This window comes from Pocillopora verrucosa, chromosome 11, assembly GCF_036669915.1.
Source record: "Pocillopora verrucosa isolate sample1 chromosome 11, ASM3666991v2, whole genome shotgun sequence".
Classification (NCBI taxonomy): Eukaryota; Metazoa; Cnidaria; class Anthozoa; order Scleractinia; family Pocilloporidae; genus Pocillopora; species Pocillopora verrucosa.
In genome coordinates this window covers 10695077-10715873 of record NC_089322.1, presented here as the reverse complement: position 1 = coordinate 10715873, position 20797 = coordinate 10695077, and the positions used below count along the sequence as shown (strand labels likewise).

Here is a 20797-nt window from a genome sequence, read left to right as displayed (position 1 = left end):
AAATTTTAAAATAAAAATAAATGAACAAATAAATAGCAATAAGTACATGACACTACCGGTTTTTCTCAGAAATCTTGTAACATCCTCCACTGAGGCACGAGAACGAGGCAAAGTGCGAATTAAGAGTCATGGTATTTCAGCATCGGATCTCTCAACCGTGAAAAATGGTCTATCGATTTAGGTTATCAACCCTCTACATGTGCAAGAACTCGATATTTTAAATCATTGCTCTTTATTCGCTGTATTGTGACAATGACAGATACACAATCCCCAACTGAATCACAAACGACGATCGACGACGCTCGAGCTCGTTCAAGGAAGTCGTTCATCGCTGCGTTAAAAGCTAACCGCGATGTCTTCTCCAATTTACCGGAAAAGATTGAGCAGTGGTTTGAGAAGGAAACAAGGGCTACAAATCAGCCCGAAGCGACCGAACACGGGTACGTAACACAACATTGACGAATGAATCGAAAATTAGAATATACCGTGCAGATATCTTGCCTTAAATTTTCACATATCTCCAAGTTTAATGTCACATATTTAAATCTAATACATAGCTAAGTGTCTGGTGTTAACGAGACAACTTCATCAGCAGATTTTTTCTTGTTAAGCAGAAGAGATGAGTCAGACGGATTAGCACGATCAGACACGAAAAAGCAACTGGAATGTTTTCAAGCAGAAATAAACGCGAATACTCAAAGGTAAGTCGGGCTTTTCACTTGTACACTGTCATGTGCGAGCTTCCATATGACGGGGGTAGGGTCAGTCATAAGTGTTTAGGGAGAAACTAAAGATACTCAAGAGCCACTGACCATGAGCAAATATCTAGAATTTTCCTAAAGGACCCTTTTAATGAACCTTTTTCAAAATTATATCGAAAAGTTCAATTGCGCTTTGCATGCTGAAAAATCGAAAAGAATATACACCACAACGCAATACATTCCCTAAAGATCATTTCAATAATTTACTAGATCTGACGTACCGACATAACATAATCCGGGCAAGAGTCGTTTGCGGTTAATTAAGTGATAATTCAATGAATCACACAAAACTTGACGCGCATTCGTATTCATAACAAACCTCACATGTACCTGTCGTTGGAATCTTGATATTTATAGTCAGTGCTTTGTCAGTGCTCTTCAAACGTGATTCGGTCTGGCATCAACGATTTAATCGATCTGCTGTCTCCGGAAAAAAAATACATTTGGGGTTAACCATCTGTTAAGGACGATTTCACGGGCGAATTCGATAAGATAAACGGTAGGCAAATGTTAACCTTTTATCTGATGTATTTGCGACATCGTAACGATAATTCGAGATTAGAGATTCAACCGTGTTGGTAATTAATTCAAAAAGGTCGATCGCGATCCTGTAACGCAACAATAACTTCACGAAAATATCATGCGTAATTGTCACGATAAAGTTCCGAGCTGAACATTATTATGGACATTAGTAGGGTTTGTAATTGGTGTAATTGACTAATTCGATTAACGCTCCTCCCCAATTCTTGGGAGAGTGTGGTTTTAGTCCCGAGGATCCTTTCAAATTGGAATTCACAAAGGGAAGCCGCGATGGACCTAGCAGAAACAATTAAGGCCTAGAAAAGACAAAGTTTTGAAACTAGTAGTTACTTGGTTTTTCCCGTCCACATTTTTTCCTCAATAAGATAAGCTAACTGTTTTTTCACAGGTTGTGAACCGAGATCACGTTACAATAAATGAATGGCATTATGAACATCATTCCTGACTGATAGATTCAGTCGACGGAAAAAGCGATAAGTTCCGGTAGTGTGGGCCTCTTGGCTCGAGTTTTAACCTTACATATTGCCATTGATGTAGATGATAGTAATAATAATGGGCGAATACTATATTATTATCATCATCATTATCATTGCCATGATAATAACGTTCAATATGTTAATTTATCTTATTTTTAATCATCAAATATCAATTTTGAATAAGTGGTAGCGTTCTTTACAGTTTAGCAACCCTGGACCAAACTGTAAGAGAGATGACTGCAGCACTTGAGGCCATGAAAAGCGTACACAGCTCAATGGTGTTCAGCAGAGACAGGTTTACTCGATTTCGCATTTCGTATATTTTTATAGTGATTCTTAGAAAACTGTTAGGACTGCAAATCACATTGCAGGTTTTCTAGCATGTATATCCTTCCGCATACAAATATATATGTATAAATATATAATTTTGCTTAATAGTCAGGAAGCAGATACCGAAAGAAAGTAGTTTCGTTCAACCATCGCCACAGAAAATTCTGACACTTGATTCTGGTAGAGAAAGATCTCCTGATCAACGTGTGGCAGTTCGTAGAATTGAATTGAACAGGAAACGAAGCTGAGATCTAAATTGACCGTTTTGCTCCCAATGGACGAGCAAATGCGACTAAAAAATGATGGAAATTTCACAGCAAAGTAAATAGATATGTGAAATATGTGACAAGATGATGATGAGAAACGTCACGTGATTGCCAATGTCAGCATTTTTGTCTTATTCTAGTAGAAGTATCAAGAAGGTAGCTAACTTATTACCATTACCTCAGTAAATTGATCTTATTTGCATCTGGAATTTCAATGTCTTTTTAAGCTTGTTGAATCAGAATTGAAAACGAGGCGATACAATATAAAGAGAGATGTATCTTTGGCAAAATGTTGATAAGACACAAACATAAAAATAGATTGAAAACGAGAGGAATTACAATCTGCATTAAAAACGGCATTGTTAAATATGAAAGGTATGTTTCGATACTACTGACGATACCATCCTAAATGGCAAAAGGGTGTCAATGAGACAGGATAGTTTTGTTAACGGTTTATCAGATTGTTACGTTAGTATCTTGTGTATTTTTAGGATTCTCTTTCATTCGATTATTACGTTAGTATATCGCTCACTTTTAGGATTCTCTTATGTTAGATTGTTACGTTAGTATCTCGCGCACTTTTAGGATTCTTTTTCATTAGATTGTTACGTTAGTATATCGCACACTTTTAGGATTCTTTTTCATTAGATTGTTACGTTAGTATCTCATACACTTTTAGGATTCTCTCTCATTCGATTGTTACGTTAGTATCTCGCGCACATTTATGATTCTCTCATTAAATTGTTACTTTAGATTATCATATAAACTACGGTGTTATATAAGGATTTCCAGCTCAGCGAAAAAGAATTACCATATTTTTCACGTGAGATTGATATCGCAAATCAGCTGCCGACACGTCACTCGTCTTAGGCGCCACCCGGTCAGGTTGATGAAAGAAGGGCAAAGCCTTCACCATTCCGCTCAATCCTTGATTGTTTGTTGGAATTTTCTCGGATTATGGCTGCTAAAACAGTGAAATATCCGTATTGCTTATAGAAAATGACATTAAACTTTTCTAGAAGGGGAAGGAAACCAAAATACGAAGAGAAAATCCGAAAGTTACGTATTCAGTGGCTTTGCTGATGGCATTTCGCGCGGCTGAGGACGAAAATCAACAACTAAAAGATTTGCTACAAGCCGATTTTGGCGGTGCACCTGAAAGATTTCTTCTGTCAGTAAGAACCAATTCAATAACTGAGAATTTTGTTGCATGGTTACTTGTAGATATGAAACTTTGTTATGTGGGTATATCGCGCGCTTTTACGATTCTCTTTGATTTGACTGTTACCTTAGAGTCTCGCGCACTGCAAGAAACTCCTTCATTCGTGAGTTACTTAAGTATCTCGAGTACTTCTAAGATTCTCTTTCACTGGATTGTTACGTTTGCATCTCGCACACTTCTAGGATTCTCATCCATTCAATTCGAACGTTAGTCTTTTGCTTACTTTCACTATTTCAAACATAGATCGAAGATAAAAATGTCGTGGATTTTGAGGGAATCATTAATAATCTGGCTAAAACTGTCAGTGGTGATTTTTGTTATAAGAGGTATCGAAAGCTCTCAGGACACTCGACGCGATCTAAGCGTGATCTCAGTTGTGATCTTGTCGATGGACAGAAACAATGCGTAGTGGTGGGTAAAAGACAAGTCATCAATATAGTCAGCCATTTTTTAATATTATAGTATTAAATGAAATCTCAAGCGAAAATCGGTGAAAATGAGGATAAACTGAGCATTTTTGGTATTCTGAAGACCAGTTAACCATCCAAAAGATTCTTCCAGATCTTGAGCTGTTGTTAGCAAGCGACTGAAGTATACAAATTCTTTAAACCGTTTGACCGTTAATATTGATTTGCATTTTCTCTTTGACTACTGACGGTTAAACTCCATCGAAATCCTCTTGCGAATGTTCATGTTACAGTTTGAATTTTATTTAGCGAACGCGTTATCGCTGCTATCGAATCACGACCTAAGATTACTCCATACAGAATCGTGAACTAATTTAAAAAAATGTTAAGCAATAAGAGGAGTGCAAAGGTGGTATTTTAAAGTAATCCATATAAAACCAAAATAATATTAACTATAGTAGACTGATAATAGTAAATATACATACGAAGAGGTAGTAAAATGACTTCGAGTGAAATTAGGTGTAAACAAGTACGAGTAAATTTTTCAAAGACAACAAAATTGCACGAGCTCGTGGGGCGAGTCCAAATTGCTGTCTTGAAAAATTTACAAACGCTCAGTTGCATCAAACTGCACCCAAAATTGTGTCATTACTTATTAATAATTAACATGAAAAAATCAATACAGAAAATCAAGGCCGACGAAATTTTTTGCCTTCGTGTTATAACTTTACACTCGTGTTACATGAAGAATGCATTCGTTTTCAGCTTATCAGAAGCGCGTAATTTTTCATGTGTATCATTATTTTACTTTGAATGTAATAAAACAGGATATAGTATTGCAAAAAGGATGATTTTGACTCATTTACTCCTGCAACCGTTAGTATACTTTCCAGTGCAATTCCCGTGGTGTTGGGAGGTGGATAGCAAAAGAAATCCTTCAAGGATACACTCAAAAATACCACTTCTGCCCGCCTGTGCTTCTGTTATATTTTATTCAAATTGTTCAGGACTCTGTTAGTCTTACGTCGTGATTCGATGACCATTTTTTTAAAAGTTAAATTCAAACCGTAACGCGAGCATTTGGAACTGAAGTGGGATGAACTGAAAGCAGTCACGTGACATACCTTATCATCATCTTGTCATATATTTCACATCTACTTACTTGACTGTGAAGTCTCCTTTAATTATTAGTCACACTCGCTTATCCATCAGGAGCTAAAAGGTCAATTTAAATCTCGGCCTCGTTTTCGTGTTGAAATATAGAGTGCGTGACAAAAAAGCCCTCTATTTTGAAAAGCATACCACAATTCAACTCTACAAACTGCCACACGTTGATCAGGAGGTATTAGTGACATTTAGCACCAGGGTTTTCGGCGGAAACCTCGAACGGCAAACCGGTGGAGGTCACGTGATCAGGCCCTGTGGTCACGTTCGGAGTTCTCAACGCGCGAATGTTATGTAAACCAGTCTTTTTAGAGCAAGTTTAGATATATTTTTTAGCGAATGAATGAAAATAGGACTTCTTGTTGCCATTTGAAAATCAAACACTGCTGTTGTCTGAAAATTCAATTTCATGTTTTTTTCGAAGTTTTGTAGCTTAAGTGGTAGAAGCCATAAACGTCACACACCAAACGCCTAACCTGGAACTGCCGTTTCAGGTTTGCCGTTAATGCAAAAAGCCTGGTGCTAAATGTCTCTATTATACCACCAGAAGTAAGTGTCAGACCTTTTCTTTGGCGATGGTTAAACGACTGAAATTTTTTTATTTCCCTATCTGCTCCCTCACGCTACACTTTGTTATTAGGTACGTGGAGAGAGAATTGAAGGAAAAAGAGGATACAATAGAGGCAAACAAAGAACAGTTAAAACTGGTGGAAGAGGAGTGAGAACACCTAAATTAATATCCTAATGAGTAAAATAGCTACGTTTAAGACCTATAAAATCGCCCTCTAAATTGCTATGGTTAGTGTTCCTCGAAACCAGCACTCCTTAGACTCATTTAACTGCCACTTACTTGTGGTGCTCCATAAATAGACGAAAAAAGTTTGTTGTACTCTTCGTCTCCACTGAGATAAGAAGTTCTGAGCTTCAAAAGAAGAGCAAAGATATGCTAAAGGTACTAGATCACAATTAAAGGTACATCAAAGTGGTTTAAAGAACGGGGAAAATCTTGAAAGAATGAAATTTGTAAAGATTTTCAATCTGAGTGTTGATATGCCTATGATATTACTAAGTCGTCACTGAATAATTTACGTAAATCAAATATCTTTCGACATTTTCAATGCATTGGTATATTTCCCAAGCGAAAGTGCCACTCTTGCAACCTCAAACAAATTCAGAATTCTTGACTTGAAATGAAAATCTCCAATCTGATTTAGAGACATTTTTCTTTAAAATATGATTTAACGTGAAATTTTATCAAAACAAATCCATAACAGCAAAATGGCAAAGGGCAACACAACTGTTGCCAACAGATTTCCTGGCTTTAAATTAAAATTTCAGTTATTAATACAGTTATATTTTCCATAGATTATAAATGTATTTAAGTTACCCCCAAATTGCATCTCACAAATAAATTTGACGCGGCAAAAATTGTTAAGTTGAGGTGCTTTAGCTGATACTAATGTCAGAATGCCGAATAATTGCTTTCCAGAAATAAATGTTGGCAAAAACAATTTTGATGCTTTAGGATTTACTTAACAAAACACAATGTGAAGAATGCTATTTAGTTGGTTTTTAATCATAATTGTACGGTGCATGAAGAAGCTCTTTCTTTTCTTAGCAATCTGAAACTCAAAGAAGAATTGAAGCAAAAGGAAAAAGAGGCAAAGGACAAAATTACAAAGCAAGAGGAAAGGTAAATTCCCAAATTATATCATTTAAAATTTGTTTAAATTTCACTGTATTTTCATACCATCTCACTAGTATAAATTGAATTTGAGACAGCACGGGAGCAGCGAGGCTAATCTTAACGGCCAAAAGAGTATGAACGTCGCTAAATCCTTCATATTGGCTCTCCACCAAAACAATGAACTGACAGTAGTGAGGGATTGGGGGACCATTTGATGAACAAGTTTTACCGAAATTATTCCTCTAGTTAGCACTTCAAGCCCAAATAGGCAATTAGAAAAACTCCCACCAGAACACAACAAAAAAATAATATAAAACCGGAGATGATGGGGGCATGACTATAACCGTCGTTAAGACGCATGCCTACATACCATGTACAACAGACCTGGAGAGCTAAAAAGATCAAAGACGGTTGTGAGCCATTACTTGGAAAATCAACCTAAACCTCTTGAAAACGAATTCGCCAAAGATTGTAGTAAGAGCAACTCAATCCTGAAGCGTTGTGTCCTATGTGACTACAAAGAGAAAGAAAAGAAGCTTGGGGGACACCTCGAACTTAACGCAATTTTATTTCAAAGTTGAAGTAAGATAAGATCAAATTCAAAATTATCTTCTTTCATGGTAACAAATTTCTCACGATCGTCTCCAAAATAATGTCGTGATTCATAGAAGTAAGACATCAACATCTTAAGACTTACTGTAAAGGTTTGTTGTCTCATGCGCACATCTTGATCTTCAGGAAACCAAATCTCAAACTTCAAGTTTTCGGCCTTTTTTTTTGCGTTTTGTTCGCACTTTGTCCACAAAAGTATCCTCATCCGAAGAGTCAGCAAACGCCACAAGTATCCACAGAGTTACAAATGGTTAAACTTGGTATATTCTTTCAGACCTCTTCAAAAATTATATGGTGAACAATGGTGGGTACAAAACCACACGAGATCAGAGTGAGTTGTTCTGGTTTTGAATCTCTTTTCGCAGAATTGACACTCTTCTTAAGGAAAAGGAGGAGGAAATCGCGAAATATACTCAAATGTAAGTTAATAGACAAAATGTAACTCAACTTGTTTGAAGATGCCGTGCTCACCCCATGAATGTTAATACAAGAGAGATACTCTGTTCAATGTCCACGCAAAATCACTGTGCACTTTAGACAAACATTGATTTATGGCTGGAACTCTTGCCCCTGCAGCAATCGTTCTAATGTGTTTCTCTGAGGTCACATGACCGCCGTTCCACGTGAGCAAAGCGTAATTGAAGGTGGCGTGACATTCTTACTTTGTAGCATTTTTAGGCTTTTGTACACGTTTTTGTTTTCCCAATAAAAAACATTCAGATGCTCAGATTTGACCAATCATTGTGAACCTTTCGTTTCTATTAACCTTCTCTGGGTGTTAATTCGCGAAGAAAGGTATGAGCGTTGTGTGTTAGCCAAACAGTTTCATAAAAATCGCTCTCACGCTTGTTTCAGGACCTTTAAGAATAACTTACTAAAATGCAATGGCATATAAATACAGGTGTATACTCCCCGGAGAGGTCTGACAATTCAATAAATTGCGTCGGAAATTTAGGCAAGTTTTACAACAACCATTCGCAGAGTGCTGCTCACTGATTTAGTTTTGTTATCATTTCTTTAAATGGTGTCACATACGACCCATTTTTAATCGTGAATTGTATGCTATATGAATAAGCTCTTTCTTTTCTTAGGAATCTGAAACTCAAAGAAGAATTGAAGAAGAAGGAAGAAATGGCAAAAGACAAAATTAAAGAGCGAGAGGAGAGGTAAATTCTGAAATCATGTGGTTTAATTTTTTTTTACATTTCTCACTGCTATAAATTGAATTTGAGACAAAACAGGAGAAACGAGTCTAATCTTAACAACCAAAAGAGTATGAACGTAATAGACTTAAATCCTCCATATTGGCCACCAAACATCATCTCTCCGAATTTATTTAACACTTTTAGTCACGTTCCAGACTTAACGTACTTTCCGAAATCAGACATATTTATGTACGTCTGTTTGGTGCTAATAACCTTATTAGTCAATAGACTTGCAGTTACTATATATCTTGTAGAACTTGTTGATCTTCGGAAACATAATGTGGCCTTAAAATAGTTGTGATTATGGGTAAATATTATGTCGATCTGTGATCTCTTATCTGACTTTGATTTTCATCATATTCCTCCACGGGAACAAAGAACAGTTCAAAATTTTCGGTCTTTTTTTTTCGCGTTTTGTTCGCACTTTGTCCACAAAAGTATCCTCATCCGAAGAGCCATCAAACGCCATGAGTATCCACAGAGTTATAAATGGTTAAACTTGATATATTCTTTCAGCCCTCTTCAAAAATTATAAGACAAAGTGACGATCGTTCAGTTGAAATACCGCGGAAGCACGCTGAAAACGCCAGAATCGAGAGACTCGGAGGTGAACAGGAGAAGAATGAAAGGCGGATTATAGAAATAAAGAGAGAAGAAAAGGGAAAGTGAAAGTAAAAGCTAAACCTTGTTGGCGGGATTTTGAGCATTTTATAAGCTAAGGGTGACTCTGAAGCCTTTTCCAAAAGAGACGAGCTTATAATTTAGCACTAAATACTTACAGTACATGGGAGGATTTTCCGTGATGAAGGAATAGTTTAAGAGTCATTGATAATTTTTCGGTAAAATAATTTACCTACAAATGATAATGGTAATTCTTAGGCAGCAGATAAGTACTGTATAGATGAAGTTGATTAATCTTTTTATGTCTTCTTTGGTTAACCTGTTATCAGTGGGTGATTTTTTTTTTATTTCCTAAAATGAGATCTTTAATTCTTTGTTGCTAGAACTGAAGGCCTGACAAATGAACATCAGAAGGAGGTCGATAAATTGTTACGCGAAATACAGACAATGAAAGAAAAGTAAGTCTATATCAACCGCCTGATTCAATCAGTAGAATCGGTTTGGAATAAACAAAAATTGAGTCTTGATGACAATTCTCTTCGACGAAGCTGTAGTCGTCCACCGCAAAAACTTGACACATTTAAGGTCAATTTGTGTTGAGTCTATTTAAAGCGGATCTTACATCAGATTTCACGCCTAAAAACAGGATTTCAATCATTTCTTGACTGATCTTAAAGTTTGTTGAAGGGAAGTGGCTATATCCAGAAAATGTATGAGGACTACAACAAGAATCTTGCAGGTCATAAATCCAGGCTTGAATGTCAAATTAGATGTTAAACAATTATTCCTAGCATTTTTCTTGCCACTGGTAAAAGCAGTTACAAAGCAAAGTGAATACTGTTGAATATTGATCACTTTAAAATATCTATTGCTCCATGGGCAAATAATCAGAGTCATCTATTTTATTCAAGAGTCTGTGTTCAGCTAAAACTTCGAAAGATGAGTTTCGATTGTTTCCGGGTGTAAATATGTAATTGAGTTGAAGAGAAATCTCGCCAGTGTGCATTTTGTACGCTTAGAATTAATTCTGGCAGAACAGAAAGGTTAAATTTTGGTAGGCAACTAAATCGAGACGATGGTGAGTACATTTTAGCTTCTGCTCATCTGAGAGGGTTTCCATATCTATCGATAAAATTTACAAAAACACACGAGACCAGAGTGAGTTGTTTTGCTTTTGAATCTCTTCTCTCAGAAATGACACCCTTCTTAAGGAAAAGGAGGAGAAAATCACGAAATATACTCATATATAAGTTAATATACAAAATGTAACTCACCTAGTTTTGTAGATTCCATGCTCACCCCACGAATCTTAATACAAGAAAGAGACTGTCCAATGTCCATGCAAAATGACAGTGCACTTAAAACAAACATTGATTTGTTGCTGGAATTCTTGCCCCTGCCTACTGTGTATCTCTGGGGTCACATGACCGCCGTTTCACGTGAGCAGAGCGTAATTGAAGGTGTCGTGACATTCTTTGTAGCATTTCTAGGCTTTTGTAAAGGCTTTTGTTTCCCCATAAAAGATATTCAGGTCCTCAGCTTTGGCCAATCATCGGCTAGAAAGGCATGAGCACTTCATAAAAATTGCTCTCACACTTGTTTAAGGACCTTTAAGAACAACTTACTAAAATGCAATGCCTTATAAATACAGGTGTTTAGTGTTTACTTGTAGAACTCCCTGGAAAAGTCTATGACAATTTGACAAATCGCGTCGGAAATTAAGTCAAGTTTTACAACAACTGTTTGCAGAGTGCTGCTCACTAGTTTAGTTTTATTACTATTTTTCAAATGGTGCCACATAAGACCCATTTTTATGAGTCCATGTGAAGAGTGCGGTTTCAATTGGTTTTTTAATCATAAGCTCTTTCTTTTCATAGGAATCTGAAACTCAAAGAAGAATCGAAGAAGAAGGAAGAAGAGGCAAAGGAGAAAATTAAAGAGCTAGAGGGAAGGTAAATTCTTAAATTATATGATTTAAACTTTTTTCATATTTCACTGTATTTTCCTTAAGTCTGACTGCTATGAATTGAATTTGAGACAGGACAGGGGCAACGAGTCATAATCTAAACGGCCAAAAGAGTATGAATGTAGTGGACTAAAATCCTCCATATTGGCCCTCCACTAAAAATCATCTCTCCTAATTTATTTAACACTTTTAGTCACTTTCTAGACTTGACGTACTTTCCGAAATCAGACATGTTTATGTACATCTGTTTGGTGCTTATAATCTTATTAGTTAATAGGCTTGCAATTACTATATATCTGGTAGAACTTGTTGACCTTCGGAAACTTAATGTGGCCTTAAAATTAATATGGTGATCTGTGATCTTTGATCTCTTGTCTGACTTTGATTTGATCAGATTCCTTCACGGGAACAAAGAACAGTTCAAACATTTGCAATACTCTCACATACAGTTTTCTTGTTAGCAGCACCCAACGAGGCTTCTTTTTCTCCGATTTCAATGATTGTAGCTCACCTGCGAGGATTTTTTTCTTTACTTGAGTATAAGTCCCACATGATTGGGTGTTAAAAACCAACCTGTCAGTAGAGAGGTATTTTGTCTGAGCATGTTTTATACATTTTTTTTGTTTGACGCGAGTAACCGCTGGTATGCGCCCGCGTCGGTTTCCCCTAAAGACTAGAAGAGAAGCTTAAGATACGTCGGAAAACAACAATAGATGGAGTATTTGACAGAACCTTTCTTGTTTTTTTTCCCTCTGTAACTTAGATTTAAGCGTCAAAGTCTTAAAATTGTTGTGAGGTGTGCGGAAGGAGGTGATTTTCAAAAAGCAAAAGAGTATGCAAACAACTTCGAGTCTTGTTTTATGATTGTTTGAGCGATCGATGTAAATGACGTTATTAATGAAGGATTCAAGAGGCTGTTCGAAGAGCATAGACGCATTGGATAGTACTTGTCATTATTATCTCAAGTTAGCGTTGATCATTTGAAGTACTCACTTTCCTGTGAGCTTTTTGTGGAGCTTCAACTGTAAGTGCAATGTACTTTCAATTCAAGCGAAGGATAAAAGTTTTCAGAAGTTTATGTTTAGTTTCAAAAGTCTCTTTTTTTGACATGAATCACAACTGGCGGGGCCGATTACCAAAACAAAAAAGGTCAATGTCGGGTAAAGAAAAGTAAGATAACGTTAGTTTTAGAGATATGGTCGTTACGTCAGAAGATAGCCTGTTAGAAAAAGAGGAATGATAATGGATTTCATTAGATTAAAGAAACTCATTTTCAATCATTAGTGAAGGATAAATCATCAGTTACGGTCAGCGATGCGACAAATTTCATCAAAATTTGAAGACTTAATTTTGGTCAAACTACCCCAAAGCCTCAATAGATGATCGAGTATTGCACCATAGGTGGAGAGGTGTGTACAAAGACAAGAGAGACCAGATATGTCACAGCTATCCGTTCTGTCAATAGTATCAAAAAACCTGAAAAGCAGAGAACATGAGAGTTTATTCTTATCATCAATCTCAATTAGTGAAGAAATAAAAATTGAAGGATCGAGACATTTCTAGCAAGGTGAAATGCAAGTCAAACTGGTTCCAATCTGATATTCGTTTTTAATTACGACAGAAATAGTGTAGTCAATATCCCAGAGAAAGTTTGATTATATTAATCTGCGAGCTTTATAGTGCACTTCGACTCGGAAGTCATTTCACAAGACAGAAGCATTCTACTGAAATGAACCAGACTGAGTCAAGCTAACCCCATTTGTTTCGAACAACACACGAACATAAAGAAAACTCATGAAACAAAGCCCACGCATTTTTTTTGAGGTAAATGAACTAGTTAGACCGAAAGCTAAATAAACAATAAACTGACAGTGATGAGGAATTTGGGGACCGTGTGATAAATAATTTATACCGAAGTTTTACCTCTAGTTAGCACTTATTAATTATAAAAAATTATATATAATTATAAAAATTAAAAATAAAATACTAATAATAATGATAATTTCATCTTCAGCCAAGGTAAACCCGTCAGCAATTGCTGATATCAATGGGTGCCCTGGTAAATTATACAAAACAATACTGAAGTGAATAAAATAAATAAAACTAAAATATCAATCGTATTTTAAGATAATTATAAGAAAATCTAAATATGTACATATGATGACTAAGGTGAGCGAGCCATTGTCTTTAGCCTAGCCATGAATAACAATACACCTGTCAAACTAAACATACCCATTGTTGAAACTCATTTGCTTGTAAAACTATTCACAGCTGCCGCAAATTTTAAAACTGCTATGTGTATCAGCTGTCAAACCTTCATTTAAGTTAAGTCATGATGGCGCACGTTGACCAGCAATCTGTATGCGATCGGGAGCTCTTTTCAGAGCTCACTGAATCTCCCCGATCGCTCGGCAATTTGAATGCGACCGGGAACTCTCTTTAGAGCTCACTGAACCCCCGATCGTCCAACAATCGGATGCAGTTAGATGAGATAGCTATTGCGTGGAATGGGAATAAAAACCGCTAAATAATGTTCGGCTTGGGAACAAGTGTTTAGGCATCAAAAAAAGTATGCTGATGATCAGTTCCAGTCCAGGGATAGAATTATCATAAAAAGCTCGAAGGAAACTGTAATCCTAAAATAGCGCTCTACTTAGTAGGTTTTTTCCTTTCGTCGATTCGGAAAAACTTGCGTTAAAGCGATTCATAGACTTTATTTCGTCCTTCATTTATGATATAAGTAATTTTTCGATGCGACAATCGAATCCTAAGCGATAAATAATAGAAACACCCGCTGTTTATCAAACTGTTGTAGGCTTGATAGGAAGCGAAATGTATGTTGTTTAGGTTGTAGAGAGAGATGAAAGTGTTATGGCTTTTGAAAAAATTAAACGTCAATGACTTTAAAAATACAACGTATAGCCAGCTTGAAATACACGCGCTTTAAGTGTGATATCAGAAACAATAGATGAAACGATAAGTTTCGAAGCCTTTGTTTCTTAGCTCCGCCTTGACAAGTTAATGAGCCTAGGCAGTACTCCCTTCGGAGGAAAGCGTGCATGATCTTCGATCAATGAGAGCCTCTCTGTTTACGCTTCGCCGCTTATATTACAGATCTATAACATTTTCGCCACTGCAAGTAAATGTCGCGAGAACAATAGGCATTCTGCCCAATGTGCCATTTCTACGGGTAGCCTGAGAATGACTAGAGATACTATAGCAGTTCTTAAAAATTTCTGAAAACAAACGTTAATCTATGTATCATGTATCGTGAATAGAGGGTTTTCCAACCCATCTGTTGGTGCTAAATTATTCCATATAAAATCATGGTATCATTGATTTAAATATCCTCTCGGTAGTCTGAATAGAAAGGCTATCTCTAATCCTAGATAATAAGCCTTACTGGCTGGATACTTTGTGAAATAGCTTTGAAGAATGTTCTTTAAAAGGCAAATGTTCGTTCAAGTACACTCCAAGATATTTGTATGGAGATTTCTGCTCCAGCTCTTTATCACCAAGTAGAACATCGTTGTTGCTAGGGTCAGGATCACTTCAATTGAGTTTCTTTGCAGTTCCAAATGTTCTTTGGATGAACATACAGCTCATTGTTAGATGACCAGCTTGCCAGACGAGAATTCAAGACAGTAATTACTTGCGCAGAATTAGAGCTGCCATGAAAACTCGCTGTGTCGTTCGCATACATCAGCACATCAGCGGTCTGAAAACAGCCATGCAGATCCCTAAAATAAAGTGAGAACAAAATGGGCAATTAGAAAAATTTCCACCAGAACTCAGCAAAAAAAAATAAGCCAAAATCCGAGATGATTGAGGCGAGACTTTAGCCGTTGTTTTAACACATGCCTACTTACCATGTACAACAGACTTGGAGAGCTAAAAAAGCCAAAATGGTTTTGAGCCATATCTTGGAAAATCCACATAAACATCCCAAACACGAGTTCGCCGAAGGCTGTAGTAAGACAAACGCAATCCTGAAGCTGGAACATTTTTTAAAGTCTTGTGTCCTATGTGACCACAAAGAGAAAAAAGACGATGTTATTTGAAATGATTTGAAGCTTGGGGGCCAAGTCAAACTTAACGCTGTTTTACTTTGAAGTTGAAGTAAAATATGATCAAATTCTAAATTATGTCCTTTTATCATAATAGATATCTCGCGATCGTCTCCAAATTAAACTTCGTGATTCATAGAACATTGGCAGAAATATTGGACAAGATGGCGGTCGCGCTTGCGCATTTCGTCCATAATGGCGTCCAAATAATATAAGAAACTGTATGGAAATTTGTATAATTTCTAAAATATAACAATCACGAGCTCATGATCCCGTCTGCTCTCGATCGAGACATATTCAGTACTGATTCTGCTATCCATCAACCCTCACAGTGTCTCGATAAATAAAAACCACTTACTTCCCGAACCAGTTCTTTTGTCATTGTTCATTGATCTAAGTCGCCATATAGTTCTTCAAAATCCGTCGTTCTCCATCCCAAACACTCGCCTATTACAGGAAAGTGCATCAATGAAGTCAACTGCTTTCGATCGAATTGACTGCTACTGAGTTCGAAGCGTCAAAATATCCTGTAAAATTGTCATTTTCTCTCATCAAAAAACTTCCCAACGCGCCAGAATATCCCTTATTTTCCATGTTGAGTAAGGCACGAGACGCCATGTTGAAAACTATGACTGAAATGGTTAAACGCGAGCAACGCTGATCTGTGAATCATCGGCCATATTTGTTTATGTTCTTGCACTGAAATAAATTAGTTCTTAGGTCCTTTTCGGAATAAAAATATGCAAGGGGTTAAATGCAAATTTAGTAGTCTTGGTGCGAAACTTGAATAAAAGCAAATCAAAATTCTGACATCAAGTCATCGCTCTGTCTCGAAAAATCCAAAATATTTACTTGCAGGTCTTCTTTTCTTTTTCTTTTCATCAAATAGAAGATCTGCGGTGCTCAAATTGTGTAAGTCATGGTACGAAACACGCTTCTTTGCAGATCGAGCCGTGATCGCCGCCATATTGAATTCTCTTGATATTCTATTGTTCCGGAGTGTAATACGATATACCGCTGATAATTGTTAGCGGGCTCGAAATGTCCTTGATTTCTGGCGGTGAGTAAGACATCAACATCTTAAGACCAACTTTCAAGGTTTTGTTGTCTCATGTGCACATGTTGATCTCCACTAAATCAAATCTCAAACTTCTTTCATCCATCCTCAAAAATTATTAGAAAAAGGTGGCGATCGCTGAGTTGAAAACCCGAGGCCCGCAAAATGGAAGGTGTAAAAGAGCTTACGGGCGAAATGAAAACAAAGTATCACGTATTGTTCTTTACAACGTATTACGCCTCACTTGGCATAGTTGTATTTTTTGAGCATTATTAGCACATTTAAATTAATCAGTTACATGTGTAGATAAAAAGTAAATTACTTGGATACGCACATGCGAATACAAACATGTTTGGCAGACCCTTACTAATGGAATGAAATGATGAACTCCTTGCAAATATTGGGGAACAGAAACAGGAACTTGCACAGCAAGTAGAGAAATATAACTATATACCTTTGTGTGTTTTTTAACTGAGAGAAAAAAGGAATATTGAATATAACAATACTGATAATGATAATGAAAATAGAATATTTATTATAATAGGCAATAACGATAATGAAAATGATACCGAATGAGCCAAAAGGTATGGGTTAGGAGTAAAGTACATCGCCCGGCAAGTGAAGAACCAGACTTAAGATTATGGCAATGTTGAACTTCGAGTGAGGTCTAAAGCTCCTATCGAAAGATACCTCAAAAAGTCCAGGCTTCGATAGAATTAATAGTTGTGTCTTTCAGAACATGTGCAGCTTGCAATAACAATATTTCGAGCTGAAAGTATCATGAAGGTTAATGGAAATTCTTTTACGTTGACTATTTTAAGTAACATTCCATCACCGGACAACTGTGGTTGGTAAACAAGAAGATGTAGCGTAATTTGCAATAACATTTTCTCAAATATTCTTTAAAAATTAATTTAAAAAATTTGGTCACACCCAATATTCAGGGTGCTATCTACTCAAGATAGGTGCCCTAATAGGTTTTTCAGAAATTGTCTCATATTTTTGCTAGGAAAGTGTGACCAAGCTTAACATGCTCAAAAGGCTTCCTCCGCACTTAGCCTCAAAACTTTCCCCAAAAAGGCACAATCATCCACTAAAACGAAAGCTAGTTCAAACTGAATTAAAGGGCAATTTGTTTTTTAATCAGAGAGTAAACATTTCCTTGTTTCTTTTTTAGGGGGTTCCCTGAATCTTATTCCTAGAGTAGCTTTTCTTGAAAGAAACTGATATGACCTTAATAACAAAATGTTATTTCGAAGGTACGACAGTTGATTGACTCAATTTAACCGGCAACTCTTATTTTCACAAGGCATGCTGCTTTGGCGGAGAGAAAAGTCAACATTGACGAAAGAAGAACTGAAAACACGTTGAGCTTAAACAGGCAGTCTGAGCTTGAGGCAGAATACAGGAACGACTTTAGGGATGGAAGACGCGTTGACGCAGTGGAATCGATTGAAAAAAAAATGAAGAAAAGCCGATCTCAACAGCTGTCCGAAGAAGATCAATTAAAGGCGTACAGGCTTGCATGTTATATATTTGAGGTGATTTGTTTGTTCTGTAAAATGTCGTGGAGTTGAAATATAATTTATTTTATTCATACTGTACGATATCAGATTCCATGACAAAAAATTTATATTGCACATAGCCTTTGAAGATAAATTCGCTGCCTGTTATCTTGTACGCGGACCAATGTAAGAACAGTAATATTGCGTACGTTTCAACCTAAGGGATGAATACTCATCAGATATTTTTTTCTTCTATTTCTTTATATTTCTTCATTACTTTTTCTTCTCCTCCTTGGTTTTCTATTTATTCTCTATTTTTTAATTTATATGCAATACATGTGCATTCTTATAACGCGCTTACCAACTGAAATTTTCCAGATCTACAAGATCTCTTTATCTGTCTCCTTACAATTCATGTACAAGTTTCTTTCTTTCAGTTATCTTACGAATGTGCAGTAAAGGCGAGAACTGGCTTTTTATCCTATTACTCATCGCTTTTGGACACTTTGGTTACTGATGCACCTTGTGTTGGTTTAGGGGATGGTAAATATAAGGTTCGTGATTTTTAGTGCTGTAATGTTCATCATTTTTACTAGCTCTTCTTTATTTGAGTTGTTTTTTGTTCATACGTTTCCAATCCATAATTACCAATTCATACTAAAGTAATGAGAAGGCGTGCGAATAAGTTTACTTTTGTTTTGGCTTCGTTGGTTTAGTTTGGTTTGTTTGTTTATTTGTTTGTTTGTGTCGTTGTTCTTTATTTAAAAAAAAAGGACGGCTCAGAAGACGTCCGTGGCATGGAGTTTGTTATGATGAACAGGCGGATCATGATTCGTAAGACAGACGTCTTCAAACATTTAGAAATGACTTTAAAAAAAAAATAAGGATGTCTAATTGTACACACAGTTTGAAAAGTCAAACTGACAACTTTGAAACTGAGAGTTGCATTTGTAATGACATGAGATTAAGTATATTTGTTTTTATTCCTAAGCTTCCCGATGTCCTACCTGCGAAAAGATTGAAAGATATTCCACAAGATTGCATAAGTGAGGTCATGATCCTCGTTAAAGTGGCAGCTGGAGGGGAGAACCTTAATTTGGAAGGGCTTGTTAAGGCGAGATAACCTTTATTGGCAATCTACGTTTGAAATGTTGTCTTTGTTTTTATTTATTTTGTGTGTGTTTTTGATCATTGCTTTTTTGGTTAAGTTTTCAAGCTGGGTTCGAAGTATTAGACTATATTGCTTATAGATACAGCATGATATACATTTCGGTCGCATCCTTCCATTCATGGAGGTTACCAAACCGTTTACTTTTTTATCTGTGATTATTTGAATAATGCAACTTAACAATGACACGTGTAATACGTATTATTTCAATCCGTACAGGCTGTAAAGAGAGAATTGAAGGAAAAATGGAAGGAACATAAAAAGAAAGAGGAAATCCTTCCAAGCTATGATAAAAGCCTCAAAAAGGAACTAAAAGGGTACATTGAGTACTGCACACGATTTTCGTGGCGGGTTGTTACCCAAGTCCCTCCGCTCAAAATCGATTACAATTCTTCGGCTTTTAACCCATTGTATCATAATGAAAGCCAAGCTTTTCGCACGTCAGCTAAGATAAATGCTTCTCAACGGTGGGCCAGCACCCAAGAAGAAAAACAGATTTATTGTTACTTATGGCCGACACTTTACGATTGGGAAAAGAGAGTTATTGCCAAAGGGGATGTCGTTTTGACAGGGCGTAGCTTCGTTGGCTCCTATGTGTGACAAGCTATGTCTACCGGCATAATTGTGCCTTAGCTTAGAATGGAAGAAATGTCTCATTACAAGTTCAACTGGAGTAACATTCACTCTTTTTAGAATAAGAAAGATAGTAAATTTAACAGGGAAATTTGATTTGTTGATTTTTGGAAGGATTTCTCTTTGCCATTTCGATTTTACTTTAGAGACTATTTCTGTAAAACTTGTAGATCAATAGGAACAAAACTTATTGAATAAAATTCAAGTTATTCTATGTGACTGTATCGAAAATAAGAACAACGTAAGTAGTGGACTAAACACACTTCTACCGATTTGAAAACTCCAGGAATATAAGCTGTGTATGAATTTTATTTTTTTGTTATTTTTCTGTAAATATTCGCCAATTTTCAACAAGTTCATCATGGCTGGAGTGGTTTAGTGATTTTTTTTAACAGCATTATCCTAATAAATATGTCGGTTTGGCTGGTCAATTTAGACTATTGGCGAGCGCCCCTAGGCTATAGTTTTAGTGTGTATAGGTATCTTTGTCATAATAGGTTACCAAAGCGACTGTTTAGCTCTTAAGACGCCGTTATTTATTGTTTAAGTTCTCTTCAGGATGAAAATCAAGGGCTAGCGACAACAAGTTTTAACTTGTTGTCGCTAGCCCTTGATTTTTAAAATTAGTCGGAAAATTATCCACTTATTTCAAGATCAAACTCCTATTTTCCGTCATGGTGAATTAGTGCAAAATACAGATGTGTATTAGGAAGCCCCTTTACATGATTTTACAACCTTTCCACAAATTGGAACTGTATTTCGATAGGGTGACAGCTGCAGGTCCATTAGCTGGGCCACCACGTTCGCTCTTGACCCATTGGGAACTAAGACAAAAACAAAGGTTACAATGTAAGAGGGACTACACTGTGGAGTGGAAAGGATGATCGCAACATTATTTGGTCTCTGTCGGACATCGATACCCCTTAACCATCAATGTAGTTAAGTACAAGTCAGCAAGTATATCAAATTGCTCTTAACAGCTCTGTGCCACCTTAAAGCTATACTTTGTTAAGGTAAATATTTTTCTTTATTGCGAGTTTATTTGTTATTTTTCTATCCCAAATATGTATTTTCCTACTCATGTTTAGTACCGTAGCGTGTAGGTTTTTT

At 36.5% G+C, this 20797-nt stretch overlaps 1 protein-coding gene across 2 annotated transcripts; it reads left to right on the top strand.

The window, feature by feature from the left end:
• The first annotated feature begins 113 nt into the window (after window positions 1–113).
• On the top strand, window positions 114–20257 carry LOC131768684 (uncharacterized protein PF3D7_1120000-like). Of its 2 annotated transcripts, XM_066174291.1 has the most exons (13): window positions 114–440; window positions 615–701; window positions 1980–2072; window positions 5807–5884; window positions 6785–6859; window positions 7831–7884; window positions 8557–8631; window positions 9675–9749; window positions 11169–11243; window positions 17691–17922; window positions 18324–18440; window positions 18878–19000; window positions 19274–20257. In XM_066174291.1, the coding sequence occupies exons 1-13, from the start codon at window positions 253–255 to the stop codon at window positions 19652–19654; spliced, it is 1653 nt and encodes a 550-aa protein (XP_066030388.1). In that variant the 5' UTR covers window positions 114–252; the 3' UTR covers window positions 19655–20257. The 2 variants fall into 2 exon arrangements, with proteins under 2 accessions (XP_066030388.1, XP_066030389.1); XM_066174292.1 differs by lacking the exons at window positions 1980–2072; window positions 6785–6859; window positions 7831–7884; window positions 8557–8631.
• The last annotated feature ends 540 nt before the right edge of the window (window positions 20258–20797 follow it).